The 23,567-nt window shown below is 40.5% G+C and overlaps 1 protein-coding gene and 1 long non-coding RNA gene across 4 annotated transcripts in view; one reads left to right on the plus strand and one right to left on the minus strand.

Moving 5' to 3' along the window:
- ARHGEF25 (Rho guanine nucleotide exchange factor 25) overlaps positions 1–10,106 on the minus strand; it is a 189,784-nt gene extending 179,678 nt beyond the window's left edge. For 2 of the 3 annotated variants that reach the window (XM_072134861.1, XM_072134860.1), the window contains exon 1: positions 9,740–10,105. In XM_072134861.1, the coding sequence (XP_071990962.1) occupies positions 9,740–9,844 (105 nt within the window). In that variant the 5' untranslated portion in view covers positions 9,845–10,105. Of the gene's footprint in view, positions 1–9,739 lie in introns of all 3 variants that reach the window. The other variant, XM_072134862.1, reaches the window with a different exon arrangement.
- On the plus strand, positions 9,989–15,959 carry LOC140117788 (uncharacterized). The gene is made up of 3 exons (XR_011853078.1): positions 9,989–10,169; positions 10,382–10,498; positions 15,480–15,959. It is a non-coding gene; the product is annotated as an uncharacterized lncRNA (long non-coding RNA).
- Positions 15,960–23,567: the final 7,608 nt, after the last annotated feature.

Below are 23,567 nucleotides of genomic sequence, written 5' to 3' on the forward strand. Positions count from 1 at the left end.
GGAAACCATTCCCCATTTAGCATTCCCAGAATGTAAGAGAAGGTTACAAATGCAGTCGCTCCATAGCTATATGGTACGCGCTATACTGACCAGAACCAAACATGCTGTGATAGACTACTTTCTAATACACATCAGCAGAGACAGAATCAATTAGAAATCAAATCTAAATAGCAGTGTTCAAAAATACAAGACTTTTAGGGGGGAGTGTATAATATGATAAAACCTATCCAGGTTTCATCCTCCTGATGTATCCAGCAGCCAATGGCACTGGCGTACAACAACTAGAATTGCATTGTAGCCAGCTAGCAATCAGACTTGAATGGCAAGTGTATAGCAAGTGCGCAGTGGTGGGGAAGGAATGCTCCACACCAGCTTACTCCTCCACTGGACATGTCCCCTTCATGCCACCCTCTTGCCATGGAGGTGGTGTAAAGGATGAAATAATCACCATTGCTGGCGGTTCAGAAGTAATTGTGATTATTTCACTGATGCACAAGTTATGATAAATACCCCCCTATATGTTCATGTGCATCTTGGTTATCTTGACTGTGGTGTTCAGGAAGGAGGTGTGCATAAATTAAGGAAGAGTGTCTCAGGACACAGGATGTCACTAGATGTCCCAGGCAGGGATGCACCTGCCATAAGGCAAGTTGAGCCTATTGCCTCAGGGTGCTACCACATGCACAAAGAAAGGGGCAGTATCAGAGTACTGAGGAGGCAGAGAAAAAGAGTGCCCATGGTACAATTTATTGTGTATTATACATATTTTAACTGTTGCACAACTGCAGTTCTTTATCTGAAGAAAGGCAGAAAAAGTTACGCTGGTCTGTTTGATCATAGGTTACCTTAAATGTAATTGCCCAGATTTATCATTAGTGAGGCAAGCTGCACTATGTGCACAGTGCTCCATGTGGCTGTCTTGGATAAACCCTATTATTTGTTTGATGGGAACTGGAGAGGGGCTGAGTTTTTTAAATGTACTTCATGTTTTCTTTACAATTAGCTTTTGTATTTGTTATACTGCGTCTCCAAAACCAGATTTATCCATCTGGGATCATCTACAGATAGACTGGTCCAATATAATCAATCACTGATGATGGTAGCATTAGGGAACGGGATGCTCTACCTTTAGTAAAACTCCCGTAGCTCAGGGTCTAGTAGGGAATGAAGAGATACAGGGACAGTTCAGGGAAAGGAATGAATATTAATTAATGAGGACTTATTTAGTTTTTTTTTTTATTTATTTTTTTACTGTAAAATAGAAAATAAGGTTGGGAAGGGGGCTACATGAGTGCAAACAAGTGGAGTGGCAACAAAAAGGTTACAATGGCTTTATACTATGTGGGGGCCACAACCTGGTAGGTATGTTTTTTTAAGGAATTAATGTTGATGACCTTTCTTCAGAACAGGCCACCAATGGCTGATAGGTTGAAGGCTGACACCTGGCCCCTGCACAGTTCAGTTGTTTTCTACATAAACACAGAATATGGGGTTGGGAGAAATTTGCCAGAAGCTGTAACTACAGCAACTCCTGCTACTTTTCAGGTATCTGCACAGCAGAGGACCGGTGAAATCAATAACCAATAGGGATAGCGCCAGGGACAGTGTCAGGAGATTAGGGTAGGTAGGAGGTATAGGATTTCCTACCTTTGGGAGCAGTCCAGTAGCTATCTGTCTAGTCAGGGAATGAAGAGATACAGCAGAGCAGGTATTGGATTAATTAATTAATTTTTTAAAATAATCAACAAAAGATAATTTATAGAAAGTAGATTAATATATACTCGACTATAAGCCAACCCGAGTACAAGCCGAGACCCCTAATTTTACCACCAAAAACTGGGTGTAGCCGAGGGTATAGTATACAGCCAGCCAGCCCCCATGTAGTATACAGCTAGCCAGACCCAAGTAGTATACAGCCAGCCTCCTGTAGTATACAGCCAGCCCCAAGTAGTATACAGCCAGCCCCAAGTAGTATACAGCCATCCCCAAGTAAGATACAGCCAGCCCCATGTAGTATCAAGCCAGTCCAATGTAGTATACAGCCAGCCCCAAGTAGTATACAGCCAGCCCCCATGTAGTATACAGCCTGCCCCCATGTAGTATACAGCCAGCCCCCATGTAGTATACAGCCAGCCCCCTGCCACAAAAAATAAAAAACTTACCGTATATTCCGGCGTATAAGACGACCTGGTGTATAAGACGACCCCCCTACTTTCCTGTTTAAAATATAGAGTTTAAGATATATTCGCCGTATAAGACTACCCCTTTTCCAACGCATACAAAACACCGGTAAAAATTTAAAAAAAAACAGATTTGAATTTAACATGGTCCTTTTTTAAATGTAAATTCTTATGACATGCAGGTATATAGCAGGAAAACTGTCGCTCATAAACATAAGGCATACAACAACAACATTACCATTACAGCACAGCCCCCAGTAGTATACAGCACAGCCCCCAGTAGTATACAGCACTGCCCCCAGTAGTATACAGCACAGCCCCCAGTAGTATACAGCACAGCCCCCAGTAGTATACAGCACTGCCCCCAGTAGTATACAGCACAGCCCCCAGTAGTATACAGCACAGCCCCCAGTAGTATACAGCACAGCCCCCATTAGTATACAGCACAGCCCCCAGTAGTATACAGCACTGCCCCCAGTAGTATACAGCACAGCCCCCAGTAGTATACAGCACTGCCCCCAGTAGTATACAGCCCAGCATTAAAAAAAAAAAAAAACATATACTCACCCCGATGCTCCCCCGATGTCCGCGCCGTCTTCTTTCTTCTGCCGGGCGCCGCCATTGATCTTCCCCGGCAGGCGCCTAGTATGACGCGCCGCTGCTGACGTCAAATTAGGCGCCGACTCTGGGAAAGACATGGCGGCGCCCAGCAGAAGAAAGAAGACGGCGCGGAAGACTGAAGACAGCACAGCGCGGACATCGGGGCCAACGGAGGGTGAGTATTTTCCCCCCGATGTCACCGATCGCGGGTGTTACCGGTAAGCCTTTGCTGCAATATGCAGCAAAGTCTTACCGGCTATGGAGAGGGCTCAGCCCGTGAGCCCTCTCCATGCATCGGGACCGCCGCCGTATAAGACGATTACCGGCGTATAAGACGACCCCAGAGAAGACAAAAGATTTTTCTGTCTTCAAAAGTCGTCTTATACGCCGGTATATACGGTAATACTCCCCAACCGGTGTCCAGATTTTCAGTGCGAGGCTCCCGATCTTCGGCGTGGGAGAAGAAAGAAGAGAGAAAAGGAGCCACCAGGACCCACGCCGAAGATCAGGAGCCTTGCGCTGAAGATCGGGACCCGCGCCAACGATCCGGGAGGGTGAGTATTAAGTTCTTTATTTTTTACTTGTCTCATGTATAAGCCGAGGTGAGTTTTTTTCAGCACAATTTTTGTGCTGAAAAACTCGGCTTATACACAAGTATATATGGTATATAATTTTCTGAGTATCAATCTGTGTATTGACTGTAAAAAGAAATAGGGAAATGCGGGGGAGCTATAAAGTGCTAAGTAAGTGTAGAATGAAAATAGGAAAATAGGTTCAAATCCAACCTATGAGATTAAACAAATGTGTTTTCCCATAACCTGTGATATTATTGCTTTTAAAAAAAGGCATCCAGGCCTCTCTTGAACATATAAAAGTTATCAGCCATTATAACTAGTCTCACTGCTCTTACAGTAAAGAATCCCTGTCTATGGCGATGGTAAAACCACCTTTCCTCTAGGCGTAGAGTTTGCCCCCTTGTCCTGGTAACAGGCCTGGGTATAAAAAGATCTTTGAAGAGATCCTTGTACTTCCCGTTCAGGTAATCGAACATTGTGATGAGGTCTCCCCTCAGCCATCCTTATTCAAATTGAATAACCATAAATTTTGTAATCTGTCATTGTATTCTAGTACCCCCTATTACCCTAATAATCTTGGCTGTTATCCTTTGTACTCGTTTCAGTTCTAGGTCCTTTTTATACATTGATACTTAAAAATGTGCACAATATTCCATGTGTGGTCTCACCAGTGATTTGAATAAGGGCAAAACTATGTCCTTATCATGAGAATCTATTCCTCTCTTGATACAACTCCTATTTTTTTTTCTTTGGTATCTGCTAAAACAATGCTAAAATGATGATTATCATCCACCAATGCCCCTTTTTTCTGCTGAAATTGTACCAAGCAATCAACTGTTTAAAACATAAGTAAACATAAGTGCATAACCTTACATTGATCTAAATTAAACCTCATCAGCCATTTCTCCATGCATTTCTCCAGCGTCCACAAATCCCTCTGTAATGTTATATTATCAGCCTTGGTATTAATTACAGAGCCCAGTATCATCTGCAAATATTGAAACTCTACTGTGTAAATCCTCTGTTATGTCATTAATAAAATAATTAAAAAGATATCTAAAAAATATAATGCTCTTAGCATTTTTGGTACCCAGAAGTAGAGTGAAGCCAAAGTTATTTACCCTCACAGAAGGCATAAGTAAAGTAAAGCATGCAGAGAGCTTCACCAGAGGTCACAGTGAGTAGAGAGGTTCGTCTAAAACTAGTGGTCGTCTGTAGGTCAGAGATCAAGGGGTGACTTAGACAATTCTGTAAAGAGTATCCTAAAGTAAGTAAAATTTATCAATGGATTTTCAACATTAATTTCTAGTGAATAGGTGCTACAAGGCACTGTTATACAGGCGGTCCCCTACTTAAGAACACCTGACTTACATACGACCCCTAGTTACAAACGGACCTCTGGATTTTGGCAATTTACTGTACTTTAACCTTAGACTTCAATAAACAGCTGTAACAGTTATCACTGGTGTCTACACTGAAGCTTTATTGTTAATCCTGGTTCTAATGACAATCCAACATTTTTAAAATCCAATAGTCACAGAGACCAAAAAAATTGGCTGGGGGTTACAATGATAAGTATACAGTTCCGACTTACATACAAATTCAACTTAAGAACAAACCTACAGACCCTATCTTGTATGTAACCCGGGGACTGCCTGTATTCCCACTTCTATAACCTAGTGCTTTATATTACACTAGGAGTCTTGTTGCCTTTTAAGTCAATAATATTTTTCATTGTATTTTTGTGTTGTTCCAGTACTGTTTGTGTTAGAGCTTTATCTCGCAAAGTTTTTAAATAACCATTATCAATATCATGCCTGTGTGACAGTCCATGCTCTTATTTGCAGAGCAAATAGAATGTCCCATTTATTTGTCCTGGAGAGATCTTTCTACCTGGGAATAAGTAAGTAACGGCCTATCAGTTATGTCATTTCAAGTCGTGTTCCCTTGTTATGACAGCTGTGACAGCCATCAGCCTTGTGTTTATGCTGAACCAAATATATTCATGTCAGACAAGCATGGGAAAACCTTCTCCGTGTGATACTGGTCTCCACATGAATAACAGCCCCATAACCCCGTAGAGGTAATAATAGAAAATGAACCTTACAAAGACATTTTTTTGAAGGGCATGGTGGAGGCCAGCCTGTGGCAAGGCTTCTGGGAAGTATTTTCATACAACGCTCCATATTTACATTTTGATATAATTTTCTTTTGCGGTCATCAGGTCTATCAGAGCCCAGTGCATATCCGTCATACAATGTAAAGCAATACCAAAAAAATTACATTGTAAATGGAACATCTCAGTTTTAACCCCTTACAGCATCATGGCACAGTAGTGAGTGTATAATGCAGCAAACACCTACAGATAACACCTACGATCGCGGTGTTAACCATGCCGGAAGCGTGTGGGCACTGCCATCTTGGGCAATATCGTTTCCCCTGTGACATCTTTGGGAAACATTAATCCACTGCTGTGACAGGCGCGAGTCTATGTGAGACTCACCGGCATGTCATTCAGCACAATCTATATATTATGTTATTTGTTATAGATCATTGTGAAAAACCCCATACACTGCAATGCAGTAGTATTGCAGTATATTTTAGTATCAGTTAGACCGCCTAGAGTTCAAGTAACCTAGGGAGTCTAAAAATACAGTAGAAAATTTGTTAGCTCACAAATGCCTAAATCATCATCTCATTCCACAAAAAATAATACCTTACACAGCTCCATACACTGAAGTATGAAAAAGTTATTGGCCTCAGAATAGGGCAAAATGAAGAAGATAACATTTTTTAAAATCTACTAAAACATAAAAATATAATATATGAAGCTGGATGTACGTATGTGTGTATGCATGTATGTCAACTAAAGGAATCTACCGTCGCATTTACAGTCACCAAATTTTGCACAGCTTCTCTGTGTGACTCAGGAAACATCATAGAATAGGTTTTTACCCGAAATTTTCACCCCGCACTTTCCAAAATCCATTTATTAACGACCATATACAGGAGCCATTGTCTGCTACTTTGGCAGTTGAAAGCTAAGCCGTGATTGGTTACTGCTCTACCACAGGTCATTTATATGAGCTGTGATTGGTTACTATAGGCAATGAGTATAAGACAGAGATAGGGGGAGATTTATCATAAGTGTCTGAGGTAAAACTGTTCCAGTTGCCCATGGAAGCTAATCAGAGATCAGGTGTAATTTTATAAACAGCTGTGCAAAAATTAAACTTGAGGTCTTATTGGTTGCCATGGGCAACTAGAGCAGTTCTGCTCTCAGACACTTCTGATAAATCTCTGACAGTCGAAAACAGAGACAGTCACTGCAATGAGAGTGCCGAGACCAACAGTCACTGGAAGGAGCGGGTCTGAGACAAAGACAGTCGATGTAATGAGAATGTCCGAGACAGACAGTCGCTGGATTGAGAGTGCCAGAGACAGACAGTCACTAGAATGAGAGTGCCCAAGACAGACAGTCACTGGATTGAGAGTGCCGAGACACAGTCACTAGAATGATATTGCCCGTCACCAACAATCACTGGAATGATAGTGCCCCTAGAACGACAGTCACTAGAATGAGAGTGCCTAAACCGACAGTCACTGGAATAATAGTGCCCGAGACAGACAGTCAGTGGAATGAGAGTGTCCGAGATAGACAGTCAGTGGAATGAGAGTATCCGAGACAGACAGTCACTGGAATGAGAGTGCCGAGACAGGCAGTCACTGGAATAAGAGTGTCCAAGACACACAGTCACTGGAATGAGAGTGCCAAGGACAGACATTCACTGGAATGAGACTGCCCGAGACAGACAGTCATTGCAATGAGAGTGCACAAGACAGACAGTCGCTGGAATGAGAGTGCCCGAGACAGACAGTCACTGGAATGAGAGTGCCCAAGACCGACAGTCACTGTAATGAGACTGCCCAAGACAGACAGTCACTGGAATGGGAGTGCCGGGAGCTCCGGACAAAGGTAAGTATAAATGTTTATTTTTTAGTGTGACCATGTAGAGAGCATTTTGGGACACTTAATCAATTGTCCATAAGGACCTGTTGGGTGGTTTAGGGTCCCAAATTACTCATGGCAATAATCCATGGCAGGAGAAATCCTTGGGCTGAAATCCTTTACCAAATTAATTTGTCATAGTTAGAATAATCTATGTCCATATGGGTTGTCTCCTTTGGCCAATTTTATAGAAAACTAGGTGTGTTTCATAGCTACAAAATCAAAAAAATCCTCTTGAACTTGGATGAACTTTTGTGTACATAAACATTCTACATACTAGTTCTATCACTAATTATAACTTACAAATAAGCTTTGTATAGTCCTATTTAATTTAGAGACTCCTATATGTATACTGTGATATGTAATACATTTATCGGAAAAGAGTACCAGGCACTCATCTAACTGTACATACAAGTTCCTCCTATGATGATATTCTTCCTTAAAAGAACATTTTGTAAGAATTGCTCTTGGATGCCGTCCATAAACTAAATTCTCTTTCACCGCCATGTATTTGTATGCATATCTTATTACAATACATTTGCCGGGCTTGTTATTCCCAAAGAGAACATTTTGCCCCTAGGTCCTGGGTGTGAAGTTCATGAGAAGAACACACCTTTGGTAAAGATTGCTATATTTCCTGGAAGCCTAGTGATCTATATCCTGAGGTCATAAATAACCCTACTGGACCAAAGATGGGAATGTAAACATATTAAAGCTGTGGATTTTTATCTCCAATGCCATAAAAAGCTGCCCACCCCCAACTCTTAAAAAAGACCTTCTCATCCCAAGTATTAAGCTGTCGATTAAGCTGGCAGACATTTACACACATCCTCCATTATGTCCTGATCTCCCTTGACATGTATTTGTGTTGGACCTCTTTTATGTCCCTCATTACTAATATTTTGTTCAATCATCACACCCATGTCGAAACAACAAAGAAACTTTTACACAGCAGCCAAGAAGTTAACTTCAAGTGCACCAATCCCTTATCTGGATCCCTGTGTTCCCTCCCTCTGATCTAATTCTCTGTTTTGTCTCAGTGTCTCAGCTTTGAAGACAGCCAACTACTTAGTTAAATAAATAAATAAACTTTTGGGTGATGCAATTGGCTTCAGGATGTCTCCCTTTGACTCTTTCAGTACAGTGAATGAGCAGAAGTGATGAATATTGTATGCCAACAGAGTATGTTCTGTTACCTATTATGCATTTTATACTTATTTTGCTATTATTATATATTATTTTATATTATTCTATTGTATCTTAGTGTTCTGGTATTTAGAAAAAGCTAGCACCGATGTTTTTTTTCCATTAAGATTCCATATTAAAACTAAAATATATCAGATTTGACAATGTAAAGCCTGAATCTGAAAGAAAGCTTAGTTTTACCCAAGTGTTTTTGATTTGGAGAACTCCCCCCACCCCTCACTCCATGGAACATTATAGAGACTGTTTTTAAGATTCTAAGATAAAGTAACAACAAAGAAGAACAAGACCTACGGTAAGTTGTATAACTGAATAAAGCGTTTACAGTCTCATGAGATAGATTGATAGATTGATAGATAGATAGATATAAGATAGATAGATAGATAGATAGATAGATAGATAGATAGATAGATAAAAAATGGATATTGATTAGGAAAACTGAGGGCCACACTTATTCAATATGTCAAACTATAACTAAGGGCATGTATTTATTCTAATTTTCATTTTACCATGAAAATATTAATATACACAATGTAAAAAGTAGAAGTTTCTAGTATTTTTTCAAAATTCAGTATGCCTTACTACAGTCCATTACTAAATGTAACTAAATGCTCCATTCCTCTATATCTCTTATGGAGAGAGGCTGTCATATGACATTTCTTATAGAAAATAAGGTTTTGTTATAATAATAACTGTGTAGAAGTTAAGTGATGTGTTATGCAAGTAGAAATTCAATATTTACTATATGTAAATTTTTGGACTATTACTATTAGGCATTAATCTCTTATGCTCCTAGTGTAGTAATATTAGTAAGAGTTGTATGGTTGTAGCAGTGCAATAACAATTCTCTGTATATAAACAAAACATTGAATATGCAAATTATATTATTATTTACTACCTTAACACTACTTTCTCTTAGATAATAACTTTGTTGATCATTCCTTCGAGCTTCTCTATTTTTACTCCTTGTTAACATGAATGTAATTGTCGTCCCTAAACGTAAGAGAACCAGAGAATTCTAATAGACTGATATAAAACTCAATCAAGAAGTATGTTATATGCAAATATTTCATAGTATATTTTTCCATGAAATACCTGGTACTTTTATATCACCTTGATCTAAATTGTCAAAATACAACGCGTAAGTCAACAAAAAGCCACACAGTACATACCCATTGATGACTTGGAAGTACAAGGGACCCTAGGATATCAGCCATAGCACCCAGCATCTGATCTGTACGCCCCACATGTCTCTGAGGATTCTTCATGTTATACATCCAACTCCTTTAGGAATCCTGCAGTTGATCTGTAGCTTAGTCTCCACTTCTCAGCCACAGCAGGGGGCTGCACCCATTTAAAGTTGTAAGCAGCAGCTCTGGATTTAGGATGGTGTTAGAAATGAAAGGCTAAAGGAGTCAGAGAGGAAAGTGTCTGTGCTGTGACAGAGCAGATTGCTAAGAGGCAGGGAGAGGCAGGGAGCACAGCAAGCTAAACAGTGATAAATCCTTGCAACTAGTAGAAAGCCAGTCCCTTTCACCAACTCCCCTCCACAAGCCTCACTGGCCTCCTTGCTCTGTTGTGGAAGGCAGCCATATGTTTGGTGTAAGTTACCGTAACATCCCATGCAACAGCTGGGCTTGGAAGAAGATGCTTAACACTTTCACCGCCAGAAATTACTTGGACGGAAAACCATATTCCTTTAATTTGCACTTGAAAGTCTGATGTACTTGGCTCGTGTCCCTTGTATCACATCTCTATATTACCAAATTGTGTTTTAGTATGATAACAATGATTATTATTTTTTTTTTTTACAGATCAATGATCACACTGGAGGGAGCAGTGTCAGTATGGCCCTTCAGGACCCCATTTATGACTTAAAAACTACAGGAGTCTGGCCAAATAAGAAGATGATCAGAAGTTCACAAGAAGAGGTTAGAAAACAAAGTTGTTTCCAGTATGTTTACAAAGTTCAAGGCATATTCACTAGTTTACTAGAGATGGAGCTAGATAATGGCATTTAAGACTCTCTAAGGTGGGAATTCTTTGATGTACATGGACAAGATTTTGCTTTGCATTATGGTTAGTTTTCAAGAGTTTCTACCAATCCATGGAGACTTAATGGAACCTAACACAAGGAATATGCTATGCTGATCTTAGAAATCCCTTTGTCAGCTTTCTGATTCATTATAGTAGTTTATATAAGTTTAATTCACATTACCTGCCACCCTGCCAGCAGCATGTGGTGAGTCCCGGGGGAGGGGGCAGCTGCAGCATTGTGTGCCTGTTTCAGTCTCCTCTCCTCCACGCTCATGCAGCTCCCTCCCCACTGTCTGTCATGTGCATCGATCAGGCAGGGGAGAGGGATAGTGAGGAGTAGAGGAAGAATGTATGAGGATATACAGGAACACACAGGCTGCCCCTCCCCTGGGACTCACCAAACGCTGCTGACAAGGAGCCAGGTAATGTAAATCTGTTGTAAATCTATGTAAAACTATTATAAACTACTGAAATCATTGAGATTGCTGACAGAGGTGTTTTTAAAATCAGCAGAGCATAGACTATTAGAACCTGTCTCTAGCTTGACTTTAAGATCCCAATTCATGTGAGATATCCATTCAGCTCACAGCTATGTATATCTCCTTCACACACTTACAAGATCAGCTCAGCCAAAGATGCGGGTGTAATAAATGGAGTGAACCTGGGAACAACTCCAAAAAAAGGATAAGGCAGTTGACTTACAGCTTGTCCAATCCATATCTTGCTGACATCTGAGGAGAGATGAAGGGAATTGGGGGGCCCATATATATTTTATTGGGGACTTTACAGGCAACACACAATGTTTATGTAAAATAGGCCTCCACTAAATGAATATTGGCCAACCCACATGTAGACAACTCTTTGGGGTTTTTATTTCTCTTCAGTACATAGTGAGGTTTGTTGGTACAGAATGGCCTTTATGTAGTTAACCTTGAGAAAATCTGCTTAGTTCTTGTTTTATTTCTGATCATTCCCAGCCTGAACCCCTGGTGTTTTACATTGTCATTTTTGGGGTCAGCTGCCTCCTATCCCAGGAAAATTCAAGATGTAGAGACCTGCAGTCAGATTCTTGTTTAGGGCTTCAGGGGATCTTTCTCTTCTCATCTTCCTCTCAGTGTCAGGGTTCCTCAGGGCTCAGTGCTAGGTCCTCTTCTATTCTCCCTCTATACTGCCCCATAGAACGAACCATCAGTAGATTTGGTTTCCAGTATAATCTCTATGCCGATGACACCCAGCTGTATACTTCTGCATGTAACATCACCTTAATTCAGAACACTAGTGAATGTCTCTCTGCTGTCTCTAACATCTTGTCCTCTCTCTTCTTGAAACTTAATCTTTCTAAGATTGAACTTCTTGTCTTTCCACCATCTACTAACTTACCTAACCCTGACCTCTCCATCTCTTGTCTGTGGGATCACTATAGCCCCGGGGCACAGGCCGCTGTCTTAGGGTTGTGCTGGACTCTGACCTCTCCTTTTCACCATATATTCAATCTCTTGCTCGCTCTTGCCGCATCTCAGAAACATCTCCAGAATCCGACCATTTCTGACAATTGAAACTTCAAAAATGCTAATTGTTGCACTTATTCACTCTCGACTAGACTACTGTAACTCCCTACTAATTGTTCTTCCACTCAGTAAACTCTCTCCTCTACAATCTATTCTTAATGCAGCAGACAGGCTTATCTTTCAGATCAAACGCTACACGGATGCCTCCAGTTTGTGCCAATCACTGCACTGGCAGCCCGTCTCTTTCCGTATTCAGTTTAAAATAATAACCCCCATCCACGAAGTTTTGAATAATGCTGCACCTCTCTATCTCTCTTCTCTCATCTCAGTCTATCACCTTTCCCGTGCTCTTCAATCTGCCAGTGACATTAGATTAATCTCTATCTTAATTCGAACCTCTCATGCAAGTCTCCAGGACTTCTCCCGAGTTGCTCCAATTCTCTGGAATGCCCTTCCCCGGACTCTCAGACTAATACCCACCCTCCAAAGCTTCAAATGTGCTCTTAAAACCCATCTCTTTAGGCAAGCCTATCACACTCGCTAACTGCATGAAATGTCAACTCTCCCTTTACTAATCCATCCTATGTCCTATCTCCCGTCTGTCATCCGGCAAAGAGCAGATATATACCAAGTTCCAGGCTTCTCTGAATTTTTTTCACCCTGTAAATAAGATGGCGGCTGATGGCTGGTTCAAGCAGCAGAATTTTTATTTATTAAATTATTTTATATTGTATATTTTGTATTGTTGTTATATTGTTCCCTTATAAAGAATGGCTGGAGCATTATACAAGCTCTTTTACCTCTTGTGTCAACCTCCTCATCCTCATAGACTGTAAGCTCTTGTGAGCAGGGCCCTCACTTCTATTGTTCCATATGACTGTTTGTTCTGAGTAATATTATATCTGTATATGTCCCCTATGATTTGTAAAGCGCTACGGAATTTAATGGCGCTATATAAATAAAGATCATTATTATTATTATTAGGAGTTATAGTGTGAAAAGCAATGGGACTCCTTAGGCAGCTCACTTAGGGGTAGCCCAAAGTTACACTAGTGAGGTGACATAGTGGGTCCACAGGCCTCTGTATGCTATGCAGGCTGCAAACAGGGTGCAAATAACATAAGATAACTGCTTGGTAAATGTTTATGACCAGTAGTCTTCATAATCAATGGCCCTTATTATAGCACTACAGGTACAATAGCCGTAAAATATAAACATTGCCAGTATGATTTTCCCCATAAATATAAGATCTGAGGTACCAAAAAAGAATCTAATGTATAAAGCTAGCTCAGCCTCTACAGGGGAGGCGATTTTCCAGTTCATATACAGACCTTTTGTCTGTCAGGAGTCAGTTTTTTGAGGTTAACATAAACTTGAGGCAACCCTGGAGTGTGGTGACCTCTGCTGTCCTGTTTATTTTTATTCCCAATGTCTAAGTCTCCGCGGTGTTTATATTCCTCGGAATACTATGTACACACTTTCCCTGAGTTGTGTCACGTGCCTTGTCTGGCAATAATCTTATATTTTAAACAGACGTTGTATTACAATGACAATAAAATATTTAGAGGAGAATGGCAAAGCATAGGTTGTGATACTCAGAGTAAAATGAGTCACTTATATACAAAATGTCATTCATGAAATAAAGAATCACACCTCAAAATAGCAAATGTTGTTTGTGGAAGTCATGTTATTTAGCTGGGGTGTATTTCTTTATATTGCAAATATAAGGATTGTATGATGAAAACCACACAGCTGCAGACCGAGAATGCAGGACTTCTTCTATGTGATGACATGAAAGGGCAAAGATCAAATTTACTCTGATTCCTGTTAAAAATCCTTAGAAAGAAAAACACACTATTATGTATACATATATATATATATATATATATATATATATATATATATATATATACTTCTATTTGCCTTATCTACAAAATATTGAGATAATTATATTTATTACATATATAAAGTATATATATATATATATATATATATATATATATATATATATATACTATATAAATATTCAGTATAATCAGTATATGATAATGATGGTCTTAGGAGTCCAGTGGGTGGACCTACTCAGTCATTGGGGGTTATTTATCATTGGTTTTCCTTGGCTTTTTTGGTGTAAAAAACTCTCAAAGTAGTCACATTGATGGTTTTTGAGACTTTTCACAGCTAAAAAGTCTCACAGGACTATATACACCTCTTCATTAATCTTTTGTAAACATAGAACTACTGCTAGTGCAACACCGTGCTATGCTAAATTCATGACTTGGGACTTTTGCAAAAAGTCTCATAAAAAGTCTCAAACTTACTCCAGTCCCCTGCTGGTCTATGTGTTGGGACTGTTTATGCGTTTTTAGACTTTTTTGGGACAAAAAAAAATGTGACTTTAATGAATCTGATGGGCAACTGAGCTCCAAATATAGACAAAGAACTGTCCCAAGAAGCTGTTCTAATGATAAATATCACCAAAATTCGGGCCACATACACACAAATGAATACAAACGCTTGTATATGCCTGACATTCATTTTGCCATTATTACAATAAATCCATAGTTGTAATAAATCCCTTTGGTTCAAATCATACAATTGGCTATCGTAGAACATACACCTAAAACAAAAGACGTAGCCAATTTTAAAATTGACTAAGTCTTTTGTTTTAGGTCTAATTATAAATGTCCCCACTGACTTCATTTCGTATACATTCAGAGATGACTGTTAATCACTTCTAAGGGCACCCTGTGGACTCCTAATTCATTTTATAACCTTCTCTACAAGATCTGCATTTTAATGTGACTGTGCCCTCTAATAACAATCAGTTGATTACACAATCTGTATTTTGGGAGCGCCCTCTTTCACAGATTAAGAATTTGCCCAGTTGCCATCCATATAAACTGGTCCAATTTATGCCCAATCTGTATTGGCCATTACTATACAAAATCTTTCTTCCCCCAATAGCATACATCATGGGGACACAGCCACGTGCACATAAGATGGTCAGTCATCAATATACATGTGTTCTGTAAATATGGCTTTACCCATAAGATATTTTCTCAGCATGCAATTTTATACTTTGAAAAACAGTGCTCAATATGAGTTTAATTATGTCAATTCCTGTCCAGCTGGTGGCAGGAACACACAGCAGCAGAAATGAAAAAACGTAATGAATAGGCCATTTACACAGAGACCAATTCGTTAGCTTGCTAAATTATGTTGGTTGGGCAGGAAGGGGTTGAGGAAAGTTGAGTATGGATTCAGAAAATTATGAAAATAAAGTGGTACATTTTTAATAAAAGATAATATTCCCTTTAGAGATAAGAGATTCAGTCTTGCAAAAATATTTTTTTATATATTTCAGCTGGATCCTTGTATAATCAAGCAGATGTGTCACGGCCACGGGTGCCTCTGCGACCCTTGTCCTTGTCCCACCCATGTGCCTTACACTGCCCCCAGAGCCTGCCTGGCTCTCAGGCAACTCACCTGGCAGTTCCGTCGATGTCTGTGCTCCGGCGCACACGTTCCTGTCTCCTATGCGGCGGAGGCTCTGTAGAATTTAAAGTGCCAATGCACAGATAATTGGCACCTGGCCAACTTCCTTCCTTGATAAATTCCAGTCCCTTCCTTTGTCCCCTGCTGTATCTTTGAGCCAATGCCATAGAGAAAGCTCCCCTGTGTTATCCCTGAGTATTCCTGCGTTCCTGTGTGTTCCTGTGTGTTCCTGTGTTCCCATTTCCCTTCCGCCTGGACCTCCCGTTGCTGACGCCGGATTGGACTTGCCCTGACGCTGTGCCTGAACCTGCCATGAGACTGTCTTATTACTTATTAAAGCTTTTGGTGATCCCCATTGGTTTCCCTTGTTATTATGCCCCACTTTTTATAACTTCCAGTATTTTGTATTTCATCTGATAAAAACGTAAAGCATCATTATGAAATTACTGTGTTTGCTGTTACTAAGGACAACAATTATTTTGGCTAAATCAACATATTGATGAATGACCTGTTCCATCGTCTGAGACCTGCCAATGACTGCATGCAGATTTTTTTGTTTTGCAGTAAAGTAAATATTTTCTATTTGCGTCAGGAATGAGGGCGTAAAGAGAGAAGTTGACTGTGTGTGATTGGCAAAAGTGAATTCCTAAAGGACGGGGAATAAGGGAGTTGAAAGAAATGTTGTCTGACACACTGAAGAGAATTCCTGAGGGAGGGGTGAATAAAGCAAGTGATTTCTCTTCAGCGTCACACACAGCCAGTATCTCTCTCAACTCCCTCATTTATCTTGCACTCAGGAATTCTCTTAAGTAAATCACACACAGACAACTTGTCCAACTACCATTATCTCTGAGGGGGCGGAGTCAGTGTGGTGGGGTAACTTGACTCTATGCTGGAGCTCCCCCAGCCACCATGACTGGATCTTTAGTAACAGGGCATCAATAAAAGTCTTTTTTAAAAGGATCGTGGCTAATTCCACGCATAGAGGAAAACCAGTAGGTACACCAAAAAATGTTGTTTCACTCTGCCGGGGCAGTGCAGGGGGCACTAGACTCATGCAGAACGTGCACCAGAAATCCTGAATCTGGCACCCCCTACACACTACACAAGCAAAGTGCCCATAGTACAATATTTTTAGTAAATGTGGGCCATGGTGTGTAGTTTTTTTGGAGGGGGCACTGGTGACAGTTATACTTTAAACCCCTGTTATACTGCTCGCTCTTCTGTTATTCCCATCAGAAGTGTTGAAGTTATTAATGGAGTAAGACAAATTTCCAACAAGAAGAAAGAAGGTTGTCTGGAACAGGGCTGCCATCAAGGGGTTTAGTGAGACTGTATTCAGGGGTCCCCGAGGAGAAGGGGCCCCAAGTCACAGAAAACCCTCCTCCCTTCCCAGGTGCTGGGAACTCACTATGAACAAAGGGCTCTATTAACATTCTATTGGGGGCCCAAAAACTTTGCCAGTCAGGGGCCCAAAATTTATGAGTGGTGGCCCTGGCCTGGAAAAGAGCTGGGAAATAATGTGGGGGGAATTCATCATTACAATTTGTCTTTGACTTGGTTGTTCAATTCCATTATTGTTTTATCTGATTTCATCATGTGAGTCTATGTATGTTGTTGCATTTTTTTTTTTGGCTTGTCTCATAATATTTTTTATTTTTTTGTATTTGTCGCAAAATTTTCTTCTTTTTGGCACACATGTTCCTCTAAGGTGCAATTAGTCTTGATAAATCTAGCATTGGTCATAGTTCTATACCAGGGGGTGACTGAAGTCATTTTGCGCCAAAACATGTGCCTAAAAAGATTTAACGCTAAATCACAAATCATGAATTTAGTTCAGTAGTGTGAAAACTGGTCTAAGCAGGGATTATTTTAAAGTGATTTTGCACTATTCTATGTTCATTTGGCACAACGGAAAGTTGCAAAACAGCATTTGTATCACAACTGCGCTAAAAACAACAACAAACTTAGATATAAAACCCATTGTGTTTACATGGGTTTCTTCTGGGTCCTCTGGTTTCCTCCCACACTCCAAAACATACTGATAGACTGATTAAATTGTGAGCCCATTGAGGACAGGGGCTGATTTGGCAAGCTCTGTGTAGCGCTGCATAATCTGTAGGCGCTATATAATAATAGTAGAGTCACTTTTTTCCTCCTGTGAACACTGAGACCACTAACTTGTGTGACTACCGACACATTTGACTCCTTTGAAAATAAAGTTTCTGATATCATAGTATTTATATTCGGTAAAAAATATCTTTTGTACAAATCATCAAATCTTTCCTACAACTGTTTTGTATTCATGTAGAAGGCTGTAAAAACGAAATATTTATATGCAGTGTGAGGACATGGAGAAGTACTCCCATCAGTCATCCCTTACATCAAACACTACACAAATGCAGTAGTCTCCAAATAACATTTTAGCAGCTCTGCATGAAACAATCCAAACAAATAATAAATCTGTATTTATGTAGCACAATAATATTCTGCAGAGCTTTACACACCATGTGGTACATGTACAAACAAAATAAGACATGAAGCGATAGGAATGAGGGCCCTGCTCGCAAGAGCTTACAATCTAGGAAAAAAACAACAGTTTAGTGAAGAATTTAATGGAGAAGAAGTTCCAAAAAGTGTATAAGTTATAAATAGCTGACATCCTGCAGACTCTTATTTTTCGTAACTTTGTAGCGGAGCCTAAGCAGTGCAGACATTACAGTAATTTAATGGGAAGGATACATTATTCACCGTCCACCCTACTTTGTGAAGTGTAGATGTGTTTCCTGTCCCTTATTTTCTCCTTTGCCTGCGATCTAAAAACATTCCAGTCCAATCAGCCAAGAGAATATCCATCCTCCCCCAGAGCACAGGCAGCATCCCCCACTGCACAGATCTTCAGTGTGCCTTTCATAACCATATCACTTTTCTTCCAGGGCTGATTCAGACCTTGCCACTCTGTGCCCTGATAACAGAGTATGTGCAAGCTCACATACCATTCACTTCCACAAGGGATTCCCCAATGCATTATTTTCAGCTTCTTGTGTCAAAACACATCTCTTTATATGGTCAAAGAGAGACAGATCATGTAGCGCTGGATAACCGCGCACTTACTGAGCCCTACACACGCTACCAATTATTACAACTGAGAAGCGGAAAGAAAAGGGTGACTGCACTGCTACCTAGGAGTAAGATTTCTCATGTTGAAAGAAGAGGATTTTAAAGCAAAAGCAGTTGTCAACTTTGAGGATATGTCCTTGGGGAGACTCCAGACACACCTTGTCTTCTGAAGGCAGAAAATGTTCGAGTGATAATACTGATAATAATAATAGTAATAATAAGCATGTCCTGAAATACATAATAGAATGCCCATATATGCACAGTGTCCCCATAGCTTCCATAGTGTCCCACAAACACTACAAACTAGACAGTACACAAAAAAATACTGCCCGCCCCCCCCCCACTCAGAAGGTGTGACCATAATAATAATAATTCCTTTATTTATATAGTGCACACAGATTATGTAGCGCTGTACAGAGCTTCCCAAATCAGTCCCTGTCCCCAATGGGGCTCACAATCTAATCAACCTACCGGTATGTTTTGGACTGTGGGAGGGAACCAGAAGAGAACATGCAAAATTTTTGCAGATGGTGTCCCTGAGACTTGAACCCAGGTCCAAGGCTGTCATGCTTACCACTAAGCCACCATGCCGCCCAAAAAATCACAAATTCACATAAACAGTAAAACTTGTGAGTCTTCTCTCTCTCTTTACATATATTTATATATGAAATAGCTGTTGGACGAATGTGCATGAATAATTAATGAAGGTAGCCACGGACAGGCACAACTACCATTGGTTAATCTCCAAAGCAAATTTTAAATTTGCAACTTGCCCTATCGTCATCTCCCCCGACATCTGCCACCTGAAAGCAGAGAGGCTCCATACACATTGGGGCACATTTACTTACAAGTTCACTCGAGTTCACTAAAACATGCGGAAATTCACTAAGATGGTGCGCCAGAAATCATGAATGTGTCGCTTCCCTGCACTGGTCCGACTGAGTTCACCATCTTTTTAATGGTGGACCTTTAACATAGGATGTGCGACACATTTTGAAAGTTAAATACGGCGCTCGGTCCAAATCAGTCAGATCAACCGACGGCACGTCCCCTAATTTGTGTCGCTTGGAGGCCAGCGCAGCTACAAAAGGGTCACATGCAACACAATCTCGGTGCAGACACTTCTTAAATGCCTGTGCAAACTGTTTTAGCCATGAAGAACGTGCACTGTCCGAAAAAAATGCACCATGCAACCCTTAGAAGTGACAGTAGTCTAGTCGAGAGTGAATAAGTGCAACAATTAGCATTTTAGAGGTTTTTAGAGGTTTAGATGGTCGGATTCTGGAGATGTTTTTGAGATGCATGCAGCAAGAGCGAGCAAGCGATTGAATATGCAGTGCAAAGGAGAGGTCGGAGTCCAGCACAACGGGCCTGCCACCTTGGTGCTACAGAGATCCCACAGACCGAGATGGAGAAATCATTGTTGTGTTGGTTAGTAGTTGGTGGAAAGACAGTCTTAGAAAGATTAAGTTTCAAGAAAAGGACATGAAGTTAGAGACTGACATGCCCCACAATTCTGCAGCATAAACAAATAAACAAAATGCAGTTTCAGTTTTGATGAATCTGGTGCACCCTGCACACTCCACAGGCAAACTGCACATAGTACAGTGTGTATACATTGTTTGCTCTTGTGTAGCTAGTTAGGCTACAAGTAGGAGCCTTTTAAGTACTCAGTCATACGTCATACTAAGTATTTACTTATAATGGAAGAATAAAACTTGAAAACTTTTTAACATAGTGCTGGTTTTTTGTCCTTTATTGGATCTATGTATGGAAATCAAGGTGTCCAGCCAGTGTTTTATCACTGTGAAGTGATATCTCCCATGAGCACATAGATTACAACAATGGAGGAGAGGGGATCACTAAACAGATCTTCTGAAGTCAGATACATGAAACCCATCACAGAAGAGGAGGCATTCTGAGGTAGAGAGGTCTGACTTCAGTACTAAACATGACATTATGCAAAGATTTACATCTCAGTTCAAAAATGATTTTCTGGATGATCCCACCACACTGGGTCATGAAAGAAACATGATCTGGAAGGTATGGAACTGCTTCACAAAAGACTGATATTGGTTTGATAACAGTTTCCCTGGTTTGATGACAATTTCTGATAAGAGGTTCCCTTTAAAGGTCTGTTGTCTATACCTGCCCACTCTTATTAATTATTGCTGGTTCTACTAGTCTACCCTTACCTGTTCCCTGTGATCTGTTATTACTTGCTATTCTGTGTATCCAACTTCTACTACATTTACTCAACCGCTCTCTAGTTATACGATTCTATGCGTTCTTGGTTTTGACCCGGTTCTGCCCCATCCATTTGTCTGCATGTTACTTGTTGTCTGTCTCTCTGTGTTTTGTCAACTTTCCTGTGCACTTAGTCAGTGTAGAGAGGGTAAGCAGAAGTCCCTAAAAAATAGGGTTTGCGAGGTGTGTTGGGTAGCTGATGAGTCTAGGATCTGCATCCCCTTATGTACCTTGACAGTCTGGGATTGGGGTTAATTTACATAAGGTTACATACTATACTATGGCTACATACTATAGGTTTCTAGGAGTTACATCTTCCAATGCAGTTGACAGCATGAACAATTTTAGCATGGAAAGCTATTATGAAGTAACCCAACTGTCTTCCTAACCACCCATAACATGACAAGTTAGACTGTACCTGCCTTACATATTGGGCATATATTAAAGATCAGCTTACACCTCTGACCCTCTGCCAATAGACAGTTTACAGACAGACTTCCTTTTAGCAGCTAGAGAGAGTGTGTATATATATGCTGCATTCCTAACCTGAAAACTCCTGGGATTCTTCCAGCCTGACCACAGGAATGGCGATGCTATTAGAGCAGGGAGTAGTGCACAGAAGCCGAGCACTGTGGTTACATTTCAGATGGAGATGCATTGGCCTTGGCAAAGAAACCTTCCCTACAGAAAAGCTTTTACAAATACCTTGTCTGCTGCGTTCAGCTGCTGTTTTCAACTTATGACCCAGAAGTGGTGGGATATGGACTTATTTTTATCAATAACTTTTCCGTGTTTCATTAAAGGTATTGGGGCACATTTACTTACCCGGTCCAGTCGTGATCCAGTGGCGGGTTCTCCGACGCTGATTCGAGTCCAGCTGGGATTCACTAAGGTCCGTGTGCCGATATCCACTAGGTGTCGCTGCTGCGCCGAGGTCCGCTGGAGTTCACCGGAGTTCACCTTCTATTTCTTGGTGCAGGTAAGTGCATGTCAAGCGACACATTTTTTTTAAAATCCCACGGTTTTTCCGAATCCGTCGGGTTTTCTAACGGCCACGCCCCCCATTTCCGTCGCATGAACGAAATCCGATCGTGTGCGCCAAAACCCCGGCGGAATTCGCCGCAAATCAGAAATTGTCAGCATACCCGACGGAATCGCGCCATTCGGGCCCTTAGTAAATGACCCCCATTGTCTCTCTAGAACAAATCCTTTCCATATGCCTTCCATAAAAAGGAAAATAAACTGGTGTCCTTTCTGCGGCCATATCTGAGGGTGATTAAAATGAGCTCTGGAGAGTATGACCGGATCATGCATTATGTATATGGTGCAAAATGATAATATGTTTCCAACTACATCTGCCCATAGTGAAAACAATTAAATACTTCTTTCCTGTAGGTTGTACCACATTGATCAACTGATAATCAGATTTATTTCAATTTATAATGGGATTTTCTGGATAAGATTCCTCTTCCCCATAACTTTCTGTGCAGTAATCACAAGACTGTTATAAACACAGTCTCAGATTTATTTTCAGAGATACAGTATATCTCCAGACATCTGCACTTCAGTCCCTGTCTACCACCTGTCCTTTACATTCAGAATTTGAGACATGTGAGACTAATATCCTCCATACTCCTACCATCCCACAAGACGTAGTTTGAGGTAAATGAACTACCGCAGACAAGAGGGGCCATTTACAACATCCAGACTTTACAAACATGAGTCTTCATTTAACAGAATCTCTGCACTCCTTAATGCACATTATATAGGTGTACACACACAAACAAGGGCATTAATACTCATAAAGCAACCCAGATATAACTTTGCTTGGTGTTCCAGAAAAGCCAAAGCCACCCCTTCTTATGTGTACTCTATATAAAAGATGGCAGGGCAATTGTACAAGCAGCTTTACCACCTGTGTATCTCTATTTCCCCAAAGATTATAAGAGAGTAGATTCCTGGTCACCATTGTTTAAGTTGCTGATTAGTTTCTTATGTGCATTTTATGATGAATGTGCTTGTCTACCTGGTTTTCATCCTGTCAATGGATAAAGTAGGATTTCTACGATTATTGCATAACGTTTCAAATCTCTCCACCGGTCTCACTTTTTCCACAACTCATCTTCACTCGGATTTCCCTGAGCGCCATTCTGTGCAGCTTATAAGATAAACAGTACCAAGGCTCAATAGGTAATGTGAGTCACTTCTGCCTGGCAGATGGATGACGATAACAACATGGCACACAACCCACGCTCCTGAGAAGAGCCTCTAAGTACAGATAATTAGGATATATAATTACCTACTTTCTACAGTTTGGCAGTGATTCCACTATCAAGTCATTCAGATTCATCATAAATCTATGCTCATCGTCTCTGTGGCAATGAAATTCCTGGAGCTCCAGTTGGACCTGTCTCCTCAATGCTATCCCCTATTCCTAATAAAAAGAATACGGAATCAACAGCAATTCTGCTCCTTGTATAGGAAGCCTGCTACATTTCGCATTGGGGCGCATCTTATTCTAACATACCTTTTGCTTTGGACGCATAAGTTTTTATTTCTAGGTCATAGCTCAGACCAAAGGTTGTTTTTT

This window comes from Engystomops pustulosus, chromosome 2, assembly GCF_040894005.1.
Source record: "Engystomops pustulosus chromosome 2, aEngPut4.maternal, whole genome shotgun sequence".
Classification (NCBI taxonomy): Eukaryota; Metazoa; Chordata; class Amphibia; order Anura; family Leptodactylidae; genus Engystomops; species Engystomops pustulosus.